At 42.2% G+C, this 25,512-nt stretch overlaps 1 protein-coding gene across 3 annotated transcripts; it reads right to left on the bottom strand.

The window, feature by feature from the left end:
• Positions 1–1,030: 1,030 nt before the first annotated feature.
• pip5k1ca (phosphatidylinositol-4-phosphate 5-kinase, type I, gamma a) lies at positions 1,031–25,219 on the bottom strand. Of its 3 annotated transcripts, XM_089001473.1 has the most exons (18): positions 24,715–25,216; positions 19,842–19,873; positions 19,411–19,497; positions 17,563–17,693; positions 17,361–17,478; positions 16,536–16,688; positions 15,372–15,671; positions 13,581–13,789; positions 13,387–13,470; positions 13,238–13,286; positions 12,208–12,292; positions 11,063–11,224; positions 10,784–10,922; positions 9,913–9,945; positions 9,694–9,813; positions 7,264–7,489; positions 4,433–4,522; positions 1,031–2,623 (listed from the first exon to the last, which is right to left on the bottom strand). In XM_089001473.1, exons 1-18 carry the CDS (start codon positions 24,839–24,841, stop codon positions 2,621–2,623), a joined length of 2,148 nt encoding a protein of 715 aa, XP_088857599.1. In that variant the 5' UTR covers positions 24,842–25,216; the 3' UTR covers positions 1,031–2,620. The 3 variants fall into 3 exon arrangements, with proteins under 3 accessions (XP_088857599.1, XP_088857600.1, XP_088857598.1); XM_089001474.1 differs by lacking the exon at positions 4,433–4,522; XM_089001472.1 differs by lacking the exon at positions 1,031–2,623 and having other exon boundaries at positions 2,632–4,522; positions 24,715–25,219.
• Positions 25,220–25,512: the final 293 nt, after the last annotated feature.

Below are 25,512 nucleotides of genomic sequence, written 5' to 3'. Positions count from 1 at the left end.
TGTTGGCCATTTGGTAGCTTGTAAAAAAGTCACGGGATGAATCCATGCAGGAAGGGGCCATTGCGCCGAATATGTCATTTGTCATTCATTTTCGATTCCGTTTATCATTAATATATTACATTACATCATAAAAATGTATTTTTTTTTCTACGACTACATGTTTTCATATTACATTTGTATATCCTACTTTTTAACCCCGACTTTGACATGTTATCCCTTTATAAAAGCCTACTTTGAAGCCCTACATTGAGTTTAAAACCTTCTTTGAAACCCGAACTTCTTTTCCTTCTTTCGGCTTTCAGTGCCTTCCACCTAACCCAATTTTGTGCACCCACTTCTTTCACACCAGCTACCTTCATGCCCTCTTTGACAACATCCATAAACATCCTCTGAGGTCTTCCTCTCGGTCTCCTGCCTGGCAGTCCAAGGCTCAGCATCCTTCTCCCGATATAGTCACTCTCTCTCCTCTGGACATGTCCAAACCATCTCAGTCCGGCCTCTCTGACATTCCCTCCACAGCTTCTAATATGAGTTGTCCCTCTGATATTCTCATTCCTGATCCTATCCAACCTGGTCATGCCCAAAGAAAACCTCAACATCTTTATCTTTGCTACCTCCAGCTCTGCTTCCTGTCTTTTCTTCAGTGGCACTGTCTCCAGTCCAAACATCATGGCTGGTCTCACCACCGGTTTATACACTTTTCCTTTCATCTTAGCCGAAACCCTTGTATCACACGTCACACGTTCCAGCCTGCCTGGACACGCTTCTTCACCTCTTTTCTACACTCTCCATTGCTCTGTACTTCTCTATCAGCATTCTTTGAAACCCGAACATTAGTTTTAAGACTTCATTTCAAATCCAAACCCTATGTTGAAAGCCAAACGCGAGTATCAAAGATTCTTTTGACATCTTAGCACACATTTTAAAATCCTTCAATTTAAGTGGAAAAGGGTGCTTAGAATCTATACTGCTGTTATTTATTTTGGGTGATAGTGTGATTGCTGTTTGAGTTAGAAAAAAGACTAATCTGTGCATTGGACAATTCATAGAACTTTATTTTGCATTCATTCTGACACACATAGAGACACACTCGCACATACATACAGCCATCTATTTATGCTCAGGTATAAATAGATGAATATACACAGATATACATAAATACAGATTTCTGATATGCATTACAGTATTTTTTTAAACCATGCTATATCTCTGGCAAGGACTCTTCCTATTGGATGACACACACACAACACATACGAAAAACACATGTTGAACAAGTTGGAAGAATCACAGTACAGTAAAATCCACCCAACAGCTGCACGCAGCCCCTTCTCAGTTTCGAGGAAAACGACTCGGCAAACGACAGATTGCAATTCTCGTCGGCCGAGCAGCAAAAATAAAACCAAATAAAAATAACATTCTCCATTTCCGATGGAAAATATATCTATATTTTTCTCTCTTTCTATATATATATATATATATATATTTTTATGTACACGGTCTCAGGAGCACAAGGATGGGAAAAGAAAAATACATGTGACAGCGCAAGTGAAAATTTCACAAGATCAAAATTATTTAATAAGGCAATCTGTAAGGAAAAAGAGGTGAGGACTGCACAAAATATTGGTGCTATGCTTTGCATCTGTGATGACGGTGGATTGAATCCATTACGAATAATGCATGGTCGTCTATTATACATAAAAAAAGAAATGCATAAAAGACAGGTGAGCATTTGTGAGGGCTTGTTAAAATATAACTAAAGCATTGGCGTTTATCGCAATCTATCAAAATTTCCTCATGGAAATTATGAAATAATCATTTCCCAAGTCAAGCTATCAATGTCATGAAACTTTTTTTTTCTTCAATATGGCTCAATCCATTTTATTCATTCTACAGTTGTTAGTAGCATGTGGGCATTTACTCTCAGTTACTCAGCATGGAAGATGCCAATGGAGACTAATGAACACGTCGAGTATCCATTTTTTTGGTAATAATAATCAAGCTACAAAAGTAAACATGGAAAATAATCAAAATGAGAGTCAAAAATTTGACATGCCCCACGCCACGCGTGGGTCAGGCAGCCATATTGGAAATGGTCACCATTCATAATTTAATCAAAAGTGGCGGGTTAAGATATGTACCTCCTCCATCACACACTATTCACACGATCAAGATTCTTATCAGGCTTCTAATGAGCTGATCATTCAACTCAGGTCCAATACAGGGTAGGTCGGGGCCATTGAGTACCGGATTTGGAGACGCCTCCAAGATCATTCTGTGACCAAATAAAATACTAATGGTGTGTCTTTTATACACAATCGACACTCGCAACCACCCACTTAGCCACCTTGGGGCACCTGAAGACAACAAACCCATTCGATGTTTGTGTGGAATAAGACATATGTATGTGTGTGTCACGTCAAAAACACATAACGCACGAGCATACTTGTACTATGCCACACGGAAACACAAGTGTCATATGAAAATGGCATCTCTGATTCGCCAGTTGGTGGAGTTCTCACCCCTCTTGAGACAACAAGATTGCACTTTTGACTGTTGAGGAAGGAGGTTTTGGCCTTTGTCCGGACGATCCACTTGATGCCTTTCGGTCACAGGACAGGGTTTACTGTGGAGGGACGGACAGTGAATGAAATTACAAGAACAGTCGACGTAGCTAACACGTTCTTATTATGACGTCAATACAGTTAGCATCAGACTACCGGGTAGAATCCTCAGCAATCTGTCTTTTGATATTTTCTACTCATGCTAATTGACATGTTAACCTGTTAGCATTATATCTGTGTTATTTTAGCATACTGAGAATTAGCCTTTTAGCATTGCATCAGTACCCATTAGAAATCGCACCTAACTAAAAAGTAAGACAGAAAATTCTCATCAACCTGCCTTGCTGTGCTTTGTTAACTCAGGTTGCCATCTTACTATTTGTTAGCGTTCAACAGTTAGCCTGTGAGCTTTGTATCAGTTGTCAATAGAAATTTGAGCAGACTTCGGCGGATTTTTCCTTATTGCAGGCCTATGTCAGAATGTGACAAGGTGCTTGGGTGCACCTGACTTAATGTCAGCCCATAGCATGCCAATTGGATTTAGGTCCATGCTTTACAAAGCTAAAACATAGTATTTGTGAGAGGCCAAAGGGTGGGAAACCTCTCAATGGTCATTACAATCAAGGATCTATTCAGGGGGAAAAATGCAGTGGTACCCTGACTTGGGAGTGCATCAATTTGCAACGGTAACTTTTCCCAAGTTACGAGCTGTCGCCTTGGAGATTTTTTTTCTCTTTGTGGTGGAGGCATCTTGAGTTGCGAGCAAAAAGTTCTGGGTACTATATCTATATGGAAACTACTGAGAAAAAAAAAACAGTTCCAATGTTCCAGTTGAATGGGAAACTGAACATTAAACAAAATGAATATCAATTTGTGTGCCTAACCAAACACCACATAACTTTGTGAGATAAAGGTGAACTAGCTTAATGCCAACACACTAAATGCTATTAAAAATAGCATTGGTTACATGGTGTTACAACTTTTGAAACAATAGCTATTTTTACCTTAATGTGCAGCAAAACACGCCGACAGAAATTTAAAGATCAGCACATGTTCTTTATCTTCTACAAACAAAAATAATTTCAGTTTACTGATTCCCAGAGCTCTTCTTTTCCTTTCGGCTTTTCCCTTCAAGGGGTCGCCACAGCGAATCAGTAACCTCCATCTTCAGAGGTATGATACGTATGTTTGTTGTGAAACGTTTTTTGCATGTGTTACAATGCCCCCTGGTGGTCAATATACACAACTACACCAGAAGGAGCCTCCAAATGTAGGCCTAAAATCATGAAGAAAATAAGAATTCTTTACATACTGGTAATTATGAATGGTTTTATGCAGGTCAATAATATAGAGTTCTAGTTTTTTTTAATTATATACAAGAATTAATGGCGTTTCCATCCACTACAAAGGAGAAAGATGTGTAAGACACATGTGAATTCAATTCCAGTCAGTGCAGCACTGTATTATGCATGATGAGCATTTGTCTGGCATAAGTTATTTTTATCTATTTTGGGTAAGGGGCAAAAAAAAAAATCATCTTATTTGGAATTCCATTGTGGGCACAGATCAAAATGATGAGGTTGCCCACCCTTTGGTGAAACCATTCTTGTTTTTGTCCGATTTATCATCTGAGCAGGCTGATGACAAAAAGTGGCATGGTACATGCAGCTTGCTGTTGAAGACAACACACGGTGGGTCGCTTGTGCACTAAATAGTCACAACTCTGTGACCATTTGTACCGGGATGAATGCTGCAATGCGCGGGGGTTGGGAGGGGTTTGATGGACCCGACAACCATTAAAACTGCTTGAAATAGAACGTGGAGGATTCGTCCGGGGCTTTATATTTCTTAGTGGGATGCTTCTCACTTACTGTCTCTCTTTCCCAATCCCCATCTGGCAGGGCCTTAGACTCTGAGCCATAGTGTAGCGGAGAGTAAACCCAGGTCCTGTCCTCTGGAGGCTTGTTTTGATTTTGTTTTGTTTGTTTTTTTTACACGCCAAGCACAGCAGAGGTAGCCAGGGGGACAGAGGAGAGGGCCAGTGTCACAGAGATAAGCGGCGGCGGCAGTGGCAGGCAGGCAGGAAGAAAGATGCAGGAGATCGGTCACAGGAGAAGAAAAGACAAGACAGGAAATGAAAGTTAGGGATGCATAAAGGGGGGAAACGCTCAGACCGCTCGCGTTAAATATTGAAGCCAGATGTTGCTCTGAAGCAGTGATTATTATCTCGTAGTGTATTTGAGTCAAATGACTTCTAGGGGGGGTCATTAATGTGCGATGTCAATGATAGGGAATGAAGAAGGGGAAGTGGATGGATGTGGATGTAGGTTGATTGACATATAAATGAAAAAAAAAAAAAACACCACATGATGTTCGTTTAATTACCTCCAATGTTAAAAAAAATCATTATAAGACAGGTCCAGGTTCAGAGTAAAATGAGCACTGCTAAATGGGATTTATGGCATTTTAGAAATTCTAAATGTATACTATAGTAAGGCTTTTGTATGTATACTGTAGTAAGGCTTTTTTTTGGCTGAGAAAAAAAACAAAAAAACGCCTTACTATAGTGATATAGTTTTTTGCGGAAAAAAACGGCTTAGTATAGTAAGGCATTTTTGGCCGAAAAAAAAACCCGCCTTACCATAGTAAGGCATTTTTGGCCCAAAAAAACACCTTACTCTCGTCAGGCTTTTTTGGGCTGAAAAAAAAAAAAAAAAAAAAAAAAAAAAAAACGGCTTACTATAGTAAGGCATTTTTGGCCCCAAAAAACGCCTTACTCTCATCAGGCTTTTTTTGGCCGATTTTTTTTTTTTTTTTTTTTTTTTTTTTACAAAAGTGGAGCAAAAAGATAATGCAGAAACACTATTCGCTTTTATTAGCCACATACAAAAAAATTATGTGGCAGGGAGAATCTCGCCCTCAGGTCTTGAGTTTGACACCTAAGATGGAAATTGTTCACTGGTTCTCGGTGGTCGATATCAGAGGTCCACTACCCCCGGGCCGCAGATCGGTCCGTGGGTCATTTGGTACCGGGCCGCGCAGAAAGAATAAAGAATTTACATACAATGAAAAATGAAAAATTACCAGATTACATCCGTCTATGACTTACTCTTGACGCATGTCAAAACGCTTGTGTAGGTCACGTGATACATACCGCTAAAATTAGCCCCACCGTAAGCCGTAAGTTAGCAAAATGAGTAAAAAAACAAACGTCTTATTTTGTTATATTTATCCGCCGGTCCGTGAAAATATTGTCTGACATTAGACCGGTCCGTGGTGGAAAAAAGGTTGGGGACCACTGATCTATATGTGTCCTACTATTGATTGTGACCGGTCTAGGGTGTACCTTGTTGCTCATCTTATTATCTGGGAGAGACTCCAGCTAAAAAAAAAAAAAAAAAGAAAAAAAAAATCAAATTCTAAACTAACACAGAACCCAGCAACCACGCCTGAAGCTTGGCCCATCTACAGCTTACTTACAGGCCACCCGGACCTCCATTTGGCCTTTCGTCGGAGGGGTGAGACCACCCAAGTCCTTCCGTCGGGGAACTGACAACATCAACAATGGACGGAAATGGAAGATGACAAATGGACAAAGATGTGAAAAGAAAAAAAAAAAAGGGGGGGGGGGTGATATGACCAGGGCAGCATGCTGAGGCGAGAATGGAAAAATGACCGCCCCTCCTCTAGCAAAGCAACACAGTTAGGTGATTCATAAATGCAATGTACTTTGTCTTGAATGACATTGTTAGCGACCTTTTAAGGCTTATTTTTGTGGTAGTAGAACTGCACGACATGGTACGAAGAGATGTGGAAGACAGACGTCAGAAAATAAGAAACATGTCCGAGTGCAAATGTAGCCACAATCAAATCCTCAGCATCGAGTCATATACAGTAAAGTCTCGTTATATCGATATTCAAGGGAGTCCGAAAAAATATCGATATAACCGGGACTATCGATATATCCGACCCTGTTTGCATGTAATTTTCTCCGTGCGTGCATAGAAATAGTATCGATATAACCAGGACTATCGATATATCCGATATCGATATAACGAGACTTTACTGTACTTTCTAGTTTTTGACTTCCGGGTTGGCATTTCTCTCCCACATAACTAATGTGTTGGCCAGAGATTACTCAATTCATTTAAGAGAAACAATCTTCAACTCAAAAGTTCAAATCCAAATGAGACCTTATGCTGCCATCAAGTGTCATCTGCTTGTCATTACAGTTATATCAAAACTTGAATTTCACAGACAAGCTGGGTGAAACAATTTTTGACACCTGCTTGCCGAAAAATGTACTTGCCGAACATATTTTTAGAGATTGCAGTAAATGTCCGTGATAGTGATTTGTAGTGATTTAGTGAATTGTATATAACAATTTGGGAATTAAAAATAAAATTTCATATTCAAAATGACTGAGGTGCACGTGCAGATGGGAGTAATATATTTTCCATACTGTATGTCAGAATTACAATTTTGTTAAAAATCCCAATTGCCGTTTTCTGTTATTTTCAGGCTAGCATCAGGCTAAAAAAATCTGGCTAATAAATGCACATCTGAAAAGCAGCAAGGACATTGGCAACATGCTGTCCACAGTCCACCATTAAGCCGCCCCATCTGTCAACACTTCTGTGGGTGAGCATTACAGAGCCTTATCACATCATGTAAGCATCTAAGTGTGAGCGTGTGGTCTTACAAAGTAGATGTCCGTGACCGGGACGTCGTCCTCGTCATCCACTGAAGCCTGGCTGGTACACCCCGAGCCCGACGCGTGGCTGGGTGTTTCCGCCGCCGCCAGCTTCGGACTGGACGGAGTGGCCCCGGATGCCTCGACAGAAATGGGTGCGACGGCGGCAGGCGAGGACGAGGCTTCCGCGGCTGGGGAAGAAGTGGAAGGTGCGGGAGCAGCCTCCTGAGCTTCACTGTTGGAAGAAAAGACGCATGTTGCATCAGAGTGTGTTTTGCCAGCTGTCGTGTCATCGTGATCCGTTGTTGTTCCTAAACAGGGATTAGGAGGATCACAGATGTTTTTTTTTATACCAAAAGGGACTGGCGTGAGACATTACACCAGTGATTTCCATTCGTGGGTGTGCCATGACAGATCATTTGGAATTACCCACTTTCACTTGATTGGTATAGATGTTTTTTTTTGGACTCCAGAAAGAATAATGTGCGCCCACCAGTTGCCATTTATAGAACACAATATGAGCTGTTTAATCAACAAAACAGGACTGCATTTTCACAGTGAGAACATTCTTAAGCACATTGAGATAAGATTGTTATTTTTCAGTGTATATAGCCTTTTTATGACAATACAGTAATCCCTCGTTTATCACGGTGAATGCAGACCGGGACCACCCGCGAAAGACGAAAAACCGCGATGGAGCGAACCCCACATAGATTGGTAAATTTACATGTATATGAGGACAAAGAAATATTTATAAGGGAAAATTTAGTGGAACACACTATGGGGACATGCATAAAGAAACACAGTAAATGTTGGTAGTACAGTACAAAACTCTAATTCAATAAAGTCAAAAGCCCACTACTGTACAAGTTTAGTTTCAGAAGGCGTCAAGCGTCCTTCAGAAGGCTCTGATGACGATTTAAAGCGGATGAGGAATAGGTAATTTTTGCCAATGTTTCTTTTGAGCAAAGATGTATCTGTATGATTCCATGATCCCATCAACACAATGACTGAAATCGACAGCTCTGACCATATTGTTATCAATTTCTTGGGCGATTTGCTGAAGATTTCGTGCCGAACAGTTTTTGCAAGTTCTGGAGGCCACGCTCTCCAGCTTCCTCATCGTCTTGGGCCTGCTCCTTTTCCCCATCATTCGGCAACGTCATCTCAATGAGGTCCTCAACCGTTAGAGGCTCCGCATAGCACTCAATGACGGTGTTAACATCCTCTGATGTCATGTCCGAGAAGCCTTAAGTTTGAAGACTGTACCAACTGCACAGCTTTTTCTACCCACAGCTTTTTCAACACGCTGTTGTTTTACAGTATTGTACTGTAGGGACTTTCGCTGACTTTTTTTAGGTTAGAAAACAAAAACCACAATGCATCACGGGCCATGATAATCAAACCACGAAGTAGCAAGGGATTACTGTCTTGTCAAATATGCGTCATGGCTCAAAGGCCGGAAGACGTGAATTTAAGTAATATCACAATGCTTCGTTTATTTTTACACTTGAATACCAGTTAGGAATGATCAAGTGCAATTTGCTTGTTAACCCACAAAAATCTTATTCCCAGTGTGGGAAAACTGCCTTGATAATGGACTTCAAAGTCATGCAGCATTGCGGAACCTCATTTTATTGGTTCATTCACTCTCTCCATACTCCCCCCCCCACCTCCCTCCATGACCCCAGGCAATATGTCTCGCCATTGCTTAAATCATCACATTCCGTTGCTTCACACGTATTTCCCTCCTCACAGATACCTGTCATCTGTTAAATTAATTGTAATATAAAGGGATGAGATTAGAGCCGTGATTTGTACAAAAATCAGGTTAAAATGCCCCCCTCCACAAATCACCCCTGAAAAAAATCAGGTCATGGCGGCTTTACGACATCCGCCTCTCAGGCCCCCAGGACCATTGCCCTACTTCTACTTGTTGGTTTCCCCCAAATTTGTCTCATCATCTCCGCGCAGTACCATGAGAGACATCATATTTCTGCAACATTGAGGTCACACGCAAATTCTGTTGAGAAGGTAAAAGGACCTTTGTGGAATATGGTGCCACGCTTCAACTGGCGCTTTGTCAACATACAGTAAAGTGTCGTTATATCGATATTCAAGGGAGTCCGAAAAAATATCGATATAACCGGGACTATCGATATATCCGACCATGTTTGCATGTAATTTTCTCTGTGCGTGCATAGAAATAGTATCGATATAACCGGGACTATCGATATATCCGATATCGATATAACGAGACTTTACTGTATTTTGCACTGTAACATCCTATCAAGTACTTGAATACATTTTGTTTGGTCCTTCGGCCAAGGTAGTGTTGCAGGTGAGCTGTTATCCCGCAAGGACTGATCACCACAACAGGGTATATGCAGATAAACATTCACATTCGCAAATACAAACTAAACCAAGTAAAAATTGCACCTGGTTTCGGGTGAGGGTTGCGGAATGGAGATGGTGGGCTCACTGTCGTGTCGCTTTAATTCCACCTCCACAGTGATGGTCTGCTGGTCCTCCTCACGCACACGCAGCTCTTCCTGGGTCCTGCACGCATAAGAATACACACAGGTGTCCCACTATATGCAAAATAACAAATGCTTAGCCTCAAAACAATGTTTTGAAATTGCAAAGCCTCCAATTTACCTTCCGTCGTGGCTGAGAGATTGAGTGTGCCTCCTGGAGACAAATGAAACAATGTCAAGCTAAAGGAGGAATGGTCAGGGGGGATAACCAAGCAGATACATGACATACATAACCCGGCAAAGGTAGAATTATTTCCTCACCAGAGTGTACTTTGTCAAACCGTAACAGCCGGGAAACTGTCACGGTCAAAAGTGTTTCAAAATGTATTCGGGAATTGAAAAGCGTGACGTGGAGCGCAATTCGCGAATTTGTTCAGGTTTTGTTTTTTCTAGCGGGAAGGGGGGGGGGGGGGGAGATAAAGCGCTGGTCAGACCTCGAGTAATGTCTTTCCCTGCCACGAGGGGGCAGCATTTGCCTTTTGTCCATGTTAGCGCTTTGTTACAGCTTCAGCTGTATTTAAAGCGCTATATAAAACAAAATGTATGTATTGTATTGTATTGTATTTTGGACAGCCACCCCCATTTGAAGCTCAGATAACTCCAGACCCTCATAACTTGGGAATTAACTCTTCTTTTGTGATGAAAGAAGAGAGTCTAAGGTTTCTTACACTGCATTGAATGTTTATGGATTTCTAAAACTCAATAGTCTGTGGGTCCTGCAATTTCAGTAAAAATGACAAAAACCCTGGCACTGGAGTGGACAAATTTTTGCACATTGTCTGACAGTGAGTTCATGTTGTTCAAGCAAGTGCAATCAACATATGGGTCAAATTGTTGCTTGGCAGAATGCTCAATACTCAATCGGTTGCTTCTGTGGCAAAGTTGAACCAAAAGAATGAAAATTGGTGACGTGTGATAGTGCGCCTGCCCGCCCTCTGCAACTTGTGAGGTGAAAAACTGCTAATCATCATTCGGCGGCTTGATGATGCTACCTGTAGCGCGGATGCTCGGCAGTGTCACAAGGAGATCTTTCAGGGATGGACAGAGAGGTGGTGGAGGAGAGGGTGGTGGCGATGGACGCCGTGGTGGCCTCTTCAAATGACGGAGGCGTGCACGGAAGATCAGCTCGTCCTGGGAATTGGGCATTAAAAAGAATGGTGGGATATACAAGAGAAATAACGACAAACAGCTGCAAATTTCGTATTGCAACTGTTGCATTCTTTGTTTGAAATGGATGTGTAGTGATTAAAGAGGCCAAACAACGCAATTACCTTCATCTTCCAGTGTGGGGAAACTACGAGCGCCTCTCAGGTCATAGATGTGCTCGTCTCTCTCGGAGGGAAGCAGGCTGGCGGACCAGGCGGCGCCGGGACCGCCGCATTTTGGCACCGTAAGCGACACGCGGCCCTTCTTGGATGGAGATGACTTCAAAGCTACACAGTGTACATTAAAAGGAGGACAAAAGACAAATAAAGATGAATGAAACAAACATTATTTTATGGCAGATGTCCTCAATGTGTAGGGCTATAGCAACATGTTATTATTCTACAATGGTACCTCTACTTGTTGACGTTTTTATATGACATTTTCAAGCTATGAAATAACGTTACAAAACAAGATACAAAAAGTAAACAAACAGTATAGGCTGCAAGTCGCAATTCCGATTTTCCTCAACGCATCATACCTATAGCTGCTCTGCTATTGGCTATTCCCAACCATCCTGGCATCCCATTGGCTAAGAGGGACCTCTACATGTCGATAGGCAAATAGATGGATATGTGTTTATGGAGCGTAATAATAATAATAACAATACATTTAATTTCTAAGCGCCGTTCAAAACTCTCAAGGACACTTTACTCTTCATTAGGTGTTCTGATAGTCTTACGTCAATGTGAATCACCCAGAAAAAGTGTTCACCAGTCAGGCAATGATTCACTATGCTGATCTTTCCCTTGGACATTTTTGAAATAGTATTAAAAGATGACAGAAGCAAACGTCGTTGGACCAGTTCGCTACAAAATGTGAGGCAAACACCACTTCAGAGACAGAACATGAACTACAGATGGCAAAAAATGTGAGAAAATTAAAATGCCCATCATTTTTATTCTTTACTCCATTACTTTTTTCTCATTTATTGTCAAATGTAAATTTCTCCACTGCGAGACTAATAAAGGCAAATCCAATCCAATCCAATAATATAATTGTAACATGTATTTATGGAATTTAAGAGCTCACCTGAGCTCTCCTACTTGATTTATTTATTTATTTCAATGGAGAGTGAAAAAAAAAAGAAAAAGAGGCTGAACTGTCTTAACATGGCGTGAAGAAGCACCGAATAAGGCAGCTAGAAGACTATCTATTATTTCCTTCTCACACCATTGTGCTTTGACTATTTAAGGCAGCAGAAAGGACTCACAGGAGCTCTTTCGGAAAACGGTGCTGCTCATGAACTTGAAGAACCTGTCGGCGTAGAATCCAGGCCGGTGGACCGAAACAGTGTCCTGTGAACGGGATTGGAGCGGAGAGATTAATCAGATTGAAAAAAAAAAAAATTACAAAATGAAGCACACCAAGTGCTTCATTTTGTAATTAACGATTAATCGATGGAATGTATTAGCTCCTCTTGTGTTCCATTTCAGTAATGTATGTCTCTGGGTCAAGCCACTAGAGTCTAGTGACTAGACAGACAAAGCACAGACATAAACACAGGCAGATATTGGTGATTCTCCAGTAGCTTGATGGGTGACATTGTTTGGTTTGCTTGGAAGGAGAATAACGCAGAAGTTTTCTTTTCAGTCATTCACTGCCAGACGATGTGCAAAAATGTGTCCACTCCAGTGCCAGGGTGTTTGTCATTTTCACTCAAATTGCAGGACCCACAGAATATTGAGATTTTGAACAACATAAACATTCAATTCAGCATAAGAAGCCTTAGACTCTCTTTGTTCATCAGAAAATAAAAGTTAATTCCTAAGTTTTATGGGTGGGAAGTTATCGGAGCTTGAAATGGGGGTGGTCGGACAAAATACAATGCATATTGATTTATATCCCGCTTTAACAACAGCTAAAGCTGTAACAAAGCTCTAACATGGACAAAAGGCAAATGCTGCACCCTGGAAGCAAAACACATTGCCAAAGGTCTGCCCAGCCCTTTTTCGGCACCCCCGCAAGAAAAACCAAAACCCGAACACATTTGAGAATGTCGCTCCATGTCACACTTTTCAATTGCCGAATAAATTCATGAATGGCACCAAATGAGTTAAGGGGAAAATAATATTGTTGGAATTGGGCTATAAATGTTGAAAAAAGGTGGGAAAGTGGGTTTGTCTGAGATTAGACATCAAATGTTGCAACCCATGAGTAAGGGGAGACATCTTAAGCGTGAATCGGTGTTGACGCCTGCTCAGAGGTGAGTCAGCAATTACAGAAGATTAAAAAAAACTCACCCCATCATGCACCAAAGCCTTCCAAGTGTGCTCCAGTTTTTTGATTAACCTGCACACACAAAGAAGGGCAACACTATAAAGCTGACGGGTGTGCAACGAGCGTAAACGGCAAAACGCCAACCTCACTGTACGGTTCCCGCGCCGCTTACCTGTACGACTGCAAAATGTCGATGATGCCAATGTAGAGCAGAAGTCGTTCTCCTTTCCCATTGACGGCAGGGATGCCACCCATCCTAAGAGGTGAACCGTGACGGAAATACCATTGTTTGTATTCTTTTCAAAAGTGTCAGATTGCAACTTTCCCCATTGCCACAATATCTGGCATCTGACTGGCTCCACTCACGTGTCTTCGGTGTCAATGGACCCTCCGCAGGCGGCCCCACCTTGGATGGACTCCATGGCGGTAGAATAGAGAGCCTTCTGCTGGGCCAGGGGCCGTTTTTCGTCGCTGTCGCCTTGGGAGCCTTCCATCTGCCGATCTCGCTCCGCCTGGTCCATGTTGTGAACCCCCAGCAGGAGGCTGTAGTCCATGATCTTGAAGCTTTCCAGCACCTGAACAAAATGGAATCACACGCACATGATGAATGAACATGTGGGGTGTATGTGTGAGTGTATGCCTGTGTGTGCGTGGGGGAGCTTTTATCCAAAGTGCAGAACGGCGTCAGCGCCAGAGGGACTCCAACCTGTTCATGTCAGTCATGGAACAAGTTAGCACGCATACATTCATAATCCATGTTTTATTTCAATATAATGTAGGGAAGCCATCGCAAATCACTCAATGGAAACAATGGCACCAAACAAATGACTTTTTAATTTTACAGAGCTGGTGCCGGAATCCATGAACAATCCAAATCTTGTGGGGAACTGTATTTGTTAGCAGCTAGCATCCCACCATAGAGCGATACCAGAAATAGCAAAAGGGAGCAGTGTGGTGATGATAACCATAGAAGCTAAAATGGAAATTGGCTTTAAATACCATTTTAGAGGTTAGACTAAGGATTGCTTTCCGCAAGAACGGAAGCCGTCTGTCCAAAACGCGTAGGGGCAATAGCGTCACAAATGGAAAGAAACATGGCACTTGATGTACAAAGACAAGATTTCCCAAGATTGCGACCTGCTCGCTCACGTCACGAGGTGCACTCGTACGATAAATAAGCTTTTGTCCGATAAGTAAGCTTTTGTTTTTTAAACGAATCCAAAACTAACACCGGGACGCGAACATTAAATTGTCACTCCACAAAATGGCGGGAATATAATGTTCGTGAACGAGAGGTGCATTTTGATGCCCCACCACCACCTGTCACAGGGAAGGACACAAAGAAAACGTGATTGACATAGGGAAGATTTTGCAATCATACAAGTTTTTTTACCCCCACAAAAAAATACCCTTTTTTTCAAAATACCCCACAAAAAAAGGAAAGTCCATTGTCATTGTCGTGGGATTGTACATTTTCTGAAATACAATACAATACATATTGATTTATATAGCGCTTTAATAACAGCTGAAGCTGTATGAAAAGCGCTTAGCAGGGACAGCTATCATATACAGGAAATAAAACACTCACAAAGATAGTAGAAAGCACCAGGGAAGGAAACCAAGATCAAGTCGGAATCATGCCAAAGACTACAAGTGAGTTTTGAGACAGGTTTTAAAGATGGGCAGCGAGGGGGCTTGCCGAATGTTCAGTGGCAGGTCATTCCAGAGAGTGGAAACAGCAAAGGAAAAGGCTCCATCCCCTGTGAGCCTCCGTTTAGTTTTTGGCCCATCTAATAATGTCTGGACAGCAGATCTGTGGCGTCTGGAAGGTGTGTAGAGGTGGATGAGCTCAGAGAGGAAAGGATAATCGAGGCCATTTAAAGATTTAAAAACAATTAATAAGATCTTGAAAATAACACTAAAATGTATAGGGAGCCAGTGAAGGGATGCCAGAGTAGGAGTTACTGTATTTGCTTGCTCCCTCTTACGAGTACCAGTCAAGAAAGAACAAATAAACACAGACAATTTTTTTTAGGGTGTCTTGGAAAAAAACGTAAAATATTTTGGGTGATAAAATGTCATGAAAACAAACACTAAAAAAGGCAGGAAGGAATACAAAGCAGCACTCAGAATGTTCAACTTCCCATAGCAACTTACCAAACAGTCCCTCTGCAGTGTCTTGACCAGTGCATTGTACGTATCCAAGTCCAACATGAGTCCGTCCTGCAGGTCCTGCATGAAGTCTAGATCTTTGAACGTGGGCCTGGCCTTCTCACGTTCTTTCTTGGACGCTCGCCTCTTGTAGGTGGAACCCTTCAGGTCGTATTTGAGATGCATTCGCACGACCCGGGGAAGCACGTTGTTCATCACCACCACGCGGATGTTCTTGCCGCCCGACTGGACGCAGTAGAGGCCGAAGAATTTGGGCAGCAGAGTGCGGGGGTTTTGATTTAAGTTCTGGGGTATGGGGAGTGAGAAAAAAAAGGATCCATCCATTTATTTTTTCAACACAATATCATGGCCGGTGAGCTGGAGCCAATCTGAGCTAATTTCACACCCTTGAACTCCTCCAACCCATCACATGGCACATATACGGAAACACTCATGTTTGACATCCTGGATTTATCCTTTTCAATGAGCCTTCTATGTACGTTGAACGCATTTGGATTCTGGAAGAAGAAGCTAAGTATACCAGCAAGCCAGAAAGAGCATGCTTTTCTCTCAGCAGCCACACAGTATTTTAAGAGAAGTCAGACAACGCGACACGTGAAGAACAGAGTGGGAGGGAGGGGGAGATGCAAGTATGGATTAAAGCGTGAAACATGTAAAGGGCAAAATGCGCTGAGCTGATAGTGTGAAATGGCTAAAAGAGCGAGAAGAGATGTGCGTGATGATGGGGGTGTATCACACAGTCGACAGAGAAAATTGGTTACATCACCGCAAGCAGGCCAAAGTCAGCCCGCCTGGTCGGTCCTCGACCGTCAAGCCAGTCAGTTGCGACAGACGTGTGCAGCCGACTGCATATAGCGACGCTGACTAACTTGCTTTGTGTGTGTTTGTCTTGACCTTGGCGTGGGTTTTTATCTCTTCTAGCAGACCGCCGCCTCCAGGGCTGAAGCATTTGTCACCCGTAATATCAGTAAGAAGCCTGCTCTAATGGTCTAATAGTAAAAGACTCATCTAAACTAGGGTGTCAAACTCAAGCCTCGGGGGCCATATCGGGACTGTCACATCATTTTATGTGGCCCACGAAGGGAAAGCATCTACATCTACTGATTTCATGTTTCTTACTCTTACTATCACGCTTGCATGTTCGCTTACCATGTAGTAGCCCGGCAGTAGCTTCTGTAGGAACTCCGCCTCCTTGTGCATGACCGTCTTGATGATGAACTCGTCGTCCTTGGTGAGATAGAAGACAGAGCCGCTCGCGCCGGGATTGGACAGCTCAATCAGTGGCTCGTTACACAGGGAGTACTGCGAAGGACACAAAAAAGATGAATTTGGAATGTTTGTAACTCTCACAACGCCGACTCACTATAAACTAAACAAAATAAAGGAAAAAAAAAACATAAAATGGTGCCTTGAGATACAAGTCACCCTATTGATCAATTTTTCAAAAAGTGAGCTGTCATTCAACTGATATTTTTTCTGCTTAAAAAAAGTCAGAGATGAGCGACTTATAGGGGCTCATTCTTCAAAACAACCAGCAGTTTGGCAGATTTCTTCAAACCAACAACCAGTTGAAATTTCCTAGCAAACAGAAGATAGGACATGATAAGATAAGATATTGTGTTGTAAAAAAACAACCAGACAACACTGACTTGAAGTCTGCTTGCTTTATGGTCATGCACAAATGGAAATGCCATAGACAGGCTAACAAAAGCATAGGTGGGGGGTGTTTTAACTGTTTAAGTAACAGATATTTGAGGGCAAACGATGGAACTGCAGATGTCAGAGAATATAACAAGACAAAAGCACGTATTATTTATCCTCTGTGAAAAATGACAGATATAACTGCAGATTAGGGAGGAGCTATGATCATCTCCGCGCATATCCTTCCTTCACTCTGTGTTATGGTGTCGTCGGGGATACACGTGGCGGCGTGCAAAGCGGGGGTAAATTTGAGGTAATTTACAGTCATTTTACCAAGTAGTCATCCGGCCTGATGCCAAACAGTTCTCGGAAGTAGCGGAAGGCCACGGGCGCGTAGGTTTTGAAGCGAAAGTCTGGGAAGTGATGGGCCGGCGTGAGGTTGCTCCCTTCGCTGCAGCGCAAACAAATAACAAATCGTATTCAAAGTATGGCTACGAAAGATATTTGACACCGATACACGAAGGATGGGAGAGACCTGGGGAAGAAGATGCTCTCCACCACGTAGAAGTCTTGCATCAACACATCCCTCTCAGGCTTGGAGCTCAAGTTGCCCACTGTGTAACCGATGCCGAGCTGGATGGCTCCTTTCAGGGCAGATGATGTGGTCTATTTTGGGGGGTGGGGGACCAAAGATGCAATTATTCATACACTGTTTTAATGTTATTGAAGATATTGCCTGTCATTTTAATTCATAAAAAGCTTGAAGATGAACATTATCTTCTTTGGGGAAAATGGTGAATTCTTTTGTGTTGTTCAAATGTTAAAAATGAGCAATTTTCAACAGATTTGCACCACATCCGACATTTAGATGTACATTAGCATCAGTAATTGTTTTTTTTTTCTTCCGTTTATTGGGAGTTACATTAAACCGTTCATGCACCCATGATAGAGAATAGACAAAATATAAGTTATCATATTTAAAAGTTTCATGCTGTTATATGATTAGTTGGCATACACAATGGAAGCACAGAAAATCTGGGGTCAATCTGAGGTGAACAGACACAGCCTGTTAAACTGTCATCCTCAGGTAGGAGACCTGGCCTTGGGCGGAAGGGAGGGCTTGATAAACTTCACAGGAAGAGCTCATTAGCCAGGTTACAAATGTATCAGGTCATGGAAAGACAACCTATTGATATGTCTACGTTTTGTTGATTTATGGATGTTGGTGCTTGCACCATGGGACGAGCCGGGGCCTTGTATTCAAATCAAGAAGGAAATGATTTACTACTGTATCACTTAAAGGACAACCGACGTCACTTTTTTGTTTCTTAAATGACATCAGAAAACGTTTTATAGCATCTAAAATACCCAAAACATGCAGTATGATATTTTTATTCAAATGCAAAACACCAATAAAAATGACTCAAAGTGTCCAAAATCTGCAAAAAAATGAGCTGGGAATTGGGCATTTTCAGAAAGTCCCGCCCCCAGTTCGTGACGACACGCCAAGACAGCTTGCATTGCTGGAGAATCAAAAGAATGGCTTCAGATTCGGAGAATATGCTTTCTTGTTACACATCCAGTTATGAATGATTCAAATAGTTCTGAAGAGGAAAGCATACATGTTTGCAATCGATTAAAGAATTTATTCCGTGCCATTTTGAGGCAACATTGGGGGTAAATGGATCACCAAAAAAGAGGCAGAAAATGGCGACCTCTTGTCGACATGACAGTGTATTGCGTTTCCACAGGCTGATAAATTCCTTATATGGAGCTTGGTCGCCCTCTTCTGGCGGCTTTTGGGTGCAACACGAGGTTTTCAGACCAAACAAGTACAGCAAAATACATTGACGTGATGAAAGGACTGCTACAATGTGTCTTTTTTTCGGTCAGGGGCGTCCCTTTAGTGACGTCACGTACGGACTCGTCACCAACTCAAAAACAAGACTTCCTCAATATTCAGAGCGAGTCTTAAAACGTAAAAGATAGCTATACGCAGTGGAATCTTATTAAAATACGCTCAGTAGAAGTCATTTGAAGCCATTTTACAAATTATGGACACAACTTGTCCGGAGACGTCGGTTGTCCTTTAAATTTGTATATACTCTCAATAACTAGCTTCTCAGAGGGCTGCAGAAGTTGGGCGACGGTCGAAGAAGCATACACGCTTCATGAAAACTGCGTCCCCTGTCGGCAGTAAAAGAGAATATTCCTTTGTTCCAGCCTCTGTTCAATAATTTATTTTCATTTTCTCCACACACACCCTCACAATGTAGGTTTTTAGAAAAGATTATTTGAAAAATCGAACTAATTATTTTTTTTTCTCTCAAATTAGTATGTTCTAATCATTGTCTATCTACAGTACAAGCGAATTCAGTCCAACCTTTTTGTAAGTGGTTTCGCCGGAAGCATCCACGCCTCTGTGGCCGATTTTCTTCCCCTGACCGGGAAGGCCTGAGGAGGACGGCATCTGACAATCAAGAGAGAGAGACTTGATGATAAGTCAAAGTGCTGAATCTGTTGCCTTTTATTCTCTACATATCAAAAAGAACCACATGCTTTTATGATTCCAACAGAGAGCCTATGAGCTGAAGAGGTGCTCACTCTAAGGCAAATATGCATTCATAAAAATATGCTAATAAGCACAGAACGGGAAACCTTCCGCTGACAAAGGGGTGCCGAGTGTTCGAGTGTTCCGTATGAGATAAGCATTGTTGAATACTGATTCCAAGCGTGAGTTAAATCGACTGTGTCGAATGGAAAGCAGCATGCAAAACATCATGACGAAGAGCTAGCAGGAAGATTGGAAATTACCTCAGTGATGAAAGCTTTCCTAGCAGCTGCATCTGAAAGCAAGACACAGATGAGTCAGATACGGCTTTTTTTTCATCAATCAACAATGTCATTTTTTTGCATAGGAAGTGAGCAAAGATCAAAATAATGAATCATCCAAATTACTAGTATGCTTTTCAAAGCGCTGGCCTCGAACAATGCATAATTGTGGGACTGCACAATTGTATTTCGTGTTTTTGTGGTATATTCTCCCAGAAACAGCAAAATGGACTAAAAGGTCATCGGCCCTAAAGTGGAAAAAAGGGGTGGAAAAGGGACGGACTCATTGGTGGTTAATAGAAGCGACCGGAGAGACTATTTGAGGGGAAAAAACGACATGAATAAATCGTCGCATGGATGTGTAAGAGCACCGGGTTGCTCGAGTGTGCAGCGTCTCTTTCTCGCCTGCCTCTCGTGGAGCATTCATACGACAGGCAGCAGCAGAGCCTTTTTTCTGCCCCTCCTTCTCCCGATGTTCTCCTTACGAATCTGCCAAGCCGCACATAAGTGCAATCACGGCCATGCTCCAATGTGATGAAATGGAAAAAAAAGTATGGTTTCAGATGGCAAATGCTGACAGGGTGTACTGTTTTTTTTCTTTTTTTGGATGGATGTTTGTTGAAATTGAACAAATATCCGCTTGGCCGCTTAGCGTCAATTGGCCACGCTTGCCAGTATATGTTAGACATCTGACTGCAGATTCGCCGCCATGTTGATGCACACGTAGGTCATCATGCGTGTGTGAGAATAAAGCGGGTACAGTGCACGTGTTCTTGCAATCGGGCTAAAATTTTGCATTTTCTTCTTCTGTAGACAAGCCAGCAAAGATTCCACACCTCGAAAAGATAATCCAAAGCGATTATCATGTCATATGAATTGTTTTGTGATTAACCACCCCTGATTCCCGTTGGATTGACACCAAATATGGTCTGAGCCAATAACTGTAAACATTAAAAATGGTGAATACTCCGAAAGGCAAATCTTTCTGTATGGTCTCTCAAAAGTCTCTTTGCATATTATAAAAATGACAAGGAGAAGACTTTTCAACCACTCTAATATTCCCAGATAAGCAGCTTAGTTAACAGTTAGCTTGATACAAATGACACCCATTGAATTGTATCAGGTAGTTACATAACACTTCAACATTTAAATCTTCAGGGTCACTTCTCATACTTTCCTTGACACTAAAGTGTTCTTTTCCTATTAGACAGGGGCTCTGGCACCATCTTGGGGCATCTTGTGACAAAAGCCTCGAATAGGTGAGTTTTTTAGTGAACAGGTAGAAAAATGCATCACCCCGCCCCCCAAAAAAAAGGGTAAATTTGTGAGCAGTGCAACGCCAAAACACAAAAATAATTACTGGATTACTGAAATGTTAACCCCTTTCATGCTCCCAGTACCCCGATAACATGCCAAGACGTCTACTGAAGTAAGTAACCGCTGTCCCTGAAAGACTTAACTTATGTTACTCTCCATATTTCTGATGCGAAGCGGGGTCAAAGCTGTGTTCTCCTCTGCTGTCAGAGCGGATTGTACATCCTGGCTTAGACACCCAGCATTTTTGTGTGTGTGTGTGTGTGTGTGTGTGTGTGTGTGTGCATGTGTGTAAGGAATGGAGGGTTCGGCCTTTGGCGACAGGGATGCAAACAGGCCTAATAAAAACATTGCCGTCTACAGCTGGTGGGGGAGATTTTTTTTTTTAATTATTAATCTTAAAGAGTATTTGATCAATATGCCGAGTAAGTCCCGGAGAAGGTCAATACATACTATTTTTTTTCATTAAAATCTGCTCAGTCTTCCGAGTATAAAGCACACAAAGGCAGTGTTGCCCCTGTTATGCAATCTCACAGTTTTTTAAATTGAATTCCTGCGCTTAACTGACCATCCAAAATTAAAGAAACAAGTCAGCCCAAAAGAGAAATGCCCTTTTACAGACATCGGAGAGGAGTGCGGCTGAATTCAAGCGCTCTGGACTTAACGGTGAGCTTTTACTGACAGCAGAAACTTGGCTCACCGAGCCAGCAGAGTTTAAGCTGTTCACACTACAAAGCCCCTTATATCTGCACAGAAACGTGCCGCACGGACGAAATCGGACATCTCAAACCACTGCGGGAAATTATCAGATGATCTGATAAAGATTATTGATTTATGACAAATAATGTATGCAACCACAAGAATAAATGAGAATTAAACCAACAGTGGCAAGAGCTACATGACCTTGTGTGTGTACGACTTAAAATGGCGGGGCCTGGTCTGGAGAGTGACATGGGTGTCAGAGAATGTCAACGTAGAAGTGTTGATTTATTTATTTTTTTTACATACAGATGCTCCCGAACTTACGAATGAGATACGTTCTGAACTGATATTCGCTGACACAAATTCCCAGGAGACAAATCAGCCCATTTCCAACGGAGCTTGGGTGCCATCTTTTGCATTTTCTGGGACGCTACATTTCAGTCCAGATGCCTCAAAATGAGACGGAATGACTTCTTTAATCGATTGCAAATCATATTCATAACTGGATGAGTAACAAGAAAGCATCTTCTCCGAATTTGAAGCCATTGTTTTGATTCTTGAGCAAGGCAAGACGTCTTGGCGTGACGTCACGAACAATGGGGCGGGACCTTCTGAAACCGGGCACTTCCGGCTTCAATTTGAAGTAGTTTTTGGACACAAAGTCATTTTTATTGGTGTTTTTCATTTGACTTAAAATATCAGCCTTCATGTTTTGGCTTTTTTAGATGTTATAAAACGGTTTTCTGATGTCAGTTAGGAAACAAAAAAATGGTGTCGTTTGTCCTTTAAGGCTTGTATCAGTAATGTCTTTTGGTTTGTACTGAAAAATAAACATTTAATAAAATATATACTCAATGAAAATACATGTAGAACTAGACAGAATATTTAATTTATACATTTCAGTCTTTATACATTTCAGTCTTCAGTCATTTCAAAGTCAGCTTTATTGTCAAATATGCTAATATGCATGACACACAGCACAGATGAAATTACTGTCCTCTCGGACCCAGCGTGCAAGGCACTCATAATGACTTTGACAAACATAATATGATGCATAGAATACTTTGTTTTTACCTTTTCACCCCCCCCCTTTCAACTTTGCTGTTGTAGCTTGCAAATTTCCCCACTGTGGGACTAATAAACGCTTTCTGATTCTGATATACTACATATATTACTACAAAAATGTTCACATGTACCGTTGTTCGTAACTCAAATATTTGGAAGTAGGGGAGCGTCTCTATTGAGATTTGGCGACACATGCGGGGCATGAATTACAACTATGGATGCGCGCCCAGCTTTTTTTTCTTCTTTATCAAGTGTGAAAAGTAAAACCTGCCTTTCATGGGCTCTTCCGTCTTGTCAACAGAATAGAATAGGCTTGGGACCGGCACAAGAAGACTTAGGTCCCTTTGTGGCTACAGAACAAGCAACTCGCTCAGTAAAAGGCTCCCAAACACAAAATGGTCATCGGCACAGCAACATTCAAAAAAGCAAAAACTATACTCACTGTTTGAAAAACATACTAGTTAGTTTAATATTCAAATCTGTTCAATGCCATGCCCCCACCCCTGGAAGTACACCATCCTATTGGCACACATGCTCCTCACTCAAAGCCAAAATCATGACCTGAAGTAAACTGCGTCATCGTCCACATGACGTCAAACATCCAAGCTGATGCTCCAAATGTTACTTATACAATCCGGGAGAGAGTACGGGAGGGATGGAGGGAAAGTGCGCATGGAATAGTCTAAAGGACACATCAGGGCAGAGAAGATGGAGCTGGCGATTTTGTGCTTCTGTCAGCAATTCTGACAGGCCTCCCACCCAGAAAAAAAGGAAGGAAGGGAGCGAGGGAAGGGAGAGAAGGAAGGAAGGAAGGAAGGAAGGAAGGAAGGAAGGAAGGAAGGAAGGAAGGAAGGAAGGAAGGAAGGAAGGAAGGAAGGAAGGAGAAAAAAGAAGCTCTGAGCAAGGACAGCAAACATATAGACAAAAAAATGAAATTATTATGTTAGAGCCATGAATAAAAAAACGAGGCAAGACAAAAAAAGATGGGGGTAAATAAGGAATGAAAAGCAGGAAAATTGTGTCCTGCAAGGTAAGGGAAAATATCCGAATGTATAAGTAAAAACAGATGCGATGTAATGAAGCCAGGAATTTCAAGAAGGGTGTCAGGAGCCATGAATAAAAAGCAGGTCTGAGAGATGAAAACAAGGTAAAAACGGAGGCTGCCAACACAGGTGTGATGGAAAGGGAGAAAAGGGGACGGAATGAGGGAAGGCAAAAATAGCACAGGGGAAAAGGGCATTTCAGAGTGGAGACAAGGCATCAAAGAAGTTGAAAAGAAAGGCCAGAAGGCATGAATGAAAGTGGGAAGGTGGTCATAGAGTAAGGAAGGACAAGAAACCTATATTTTAATGAAATGTCACCTTTTAAACGCCTACTTTTGGCCCAACATGTACATTGCAGTATATCTCCCACTTTTCGAGCGAGCTCAGAATTCTCCCTTTAAATTGTTCAGACTTACTTGTTTACGCAAGACCACCTTGTCAAATAACCTCAGGCATCCATCCATTGACACGTCTGGGGGTTTATTACGCTACAAACGTAAGACATTGTTATGTGCACCCAATGATATGAATCCAAACGCTTGCTTCACCTGCTCTCCTCATCCGCTCGGCTAAGCTAGCGGCTACAAGCACAGCTAAGCGGCTAAAGATGAGTCGGGGCTTTCTGCTGAAAATTTCTCACAGAATCCGATTAAAAAACGAGAATAAGCGTTAAAAAGACACACATAAAATCAGGAATGTGATGTGTGAAAACGAACATAACTCCAACCTACCCATGTCTCCGGCGTCCATCCCGTCGCTAACCCCGACAACGGTGTCAGCATCATCAGATGATGCGGCGCCCGAAAGAGGGCTGCCGTCCCTGGCCTCTGACAGCCCGACCGCTCCCTCCGCTTCCATTCAGCCTCCGGGAGGTGCTGTTCCAAGAGGTGGTAGAGGGAGAGGGGGGCGAAACAGATAAGCGACGAAGTGTACCGTCACAAATGAGTAAAATAAACAACGATAGGTCTTAGATGTTGCTAATAATCGCTAGAAGAGGCATGTTATCCAGGGACGGTGGCTTCATTTGGTCGAAGAGCGGCTCGGTGGCTACCGTCTGCCCGACTCCACTGCACTGCTGCTCGGTCGGTCTGCAGCGAGCGACTCAACCAAATTTAAGGCTCAGTGGTCCTGTGCTCGGTGACGCCCTCTGGCGGACCATAAAGAAACTGGGTCTCACCAGCAGTTTATCAAGCTTGACCGAACCAAAGCCATTGGTGGAAAGTAAATAAGTCCTGTACAACGAATACTTTGCTTCTATACTTTAAAGGACAACCGACGCCTCCGAACAAGTTGTATCCATATGGCGAAATTAGACGGAAAACACATAAATAATGCGATGGTGAATCGTTGTGGGTTGCACCAAGACAACTATTTGATATTCGCTGACACAAATTCCCAGCAGGCAAATCAGCCCATTTCCAACGGAGCTTGGGCGCCATCTTCTCCATTTTCTGGGACGCTACATTGCTGTCATTGAAGGCTCGAATTGATACGGGAGGACTTCTTTAATCGATTGCAACCATGTATGC

The sequence above is a fragment of the Hippocampus bargibanti genome, linkage group LG07 (assembly GCF_051943395.1).
Source record: "Hippocampus bargibanti isolate YZ-2025 linkage group LG07, ASM5194339v1, whole genome shotgun sequence".
NCBI classification, from domain to species: domain Eukaryota; kingdom Metazoa; phylum Chordata; class Actinopteri; order Syngnathiformes; family Syngnathidae; genus Hippocampus; species Hippocampus bargibanti.
Note: the sequence above shows the minus strand (reverse complement) of the source record. Positions and strands in the feature narration are given on the sequence as shown.

Bases quoted from the DNA above. Each gene is read 5' to 3' on its own strand.
- pip5k1ca (XM_089001472.1), bottom strand. From the start codon at position 24,841: ATGGAAGCGGAGGGAGCGGTCGGGCTGTCAGAGGCCAGGGACGGCAGC. The intron at 11,225-12,207 runs GTGAGTCCTTTC...TACACTGTGTAG, and splicing joins CGTTTTCCGAAAGAGCTCCT to CTTTGAAGTCATCTCCATCC. The intron at 4,523-7,263 runs GTAAGACCACAC...AATCAAAACAAG, and splicing joins CGGTCACGGACATCTACTTT to CCTCCAGAGGACAGGACCTG.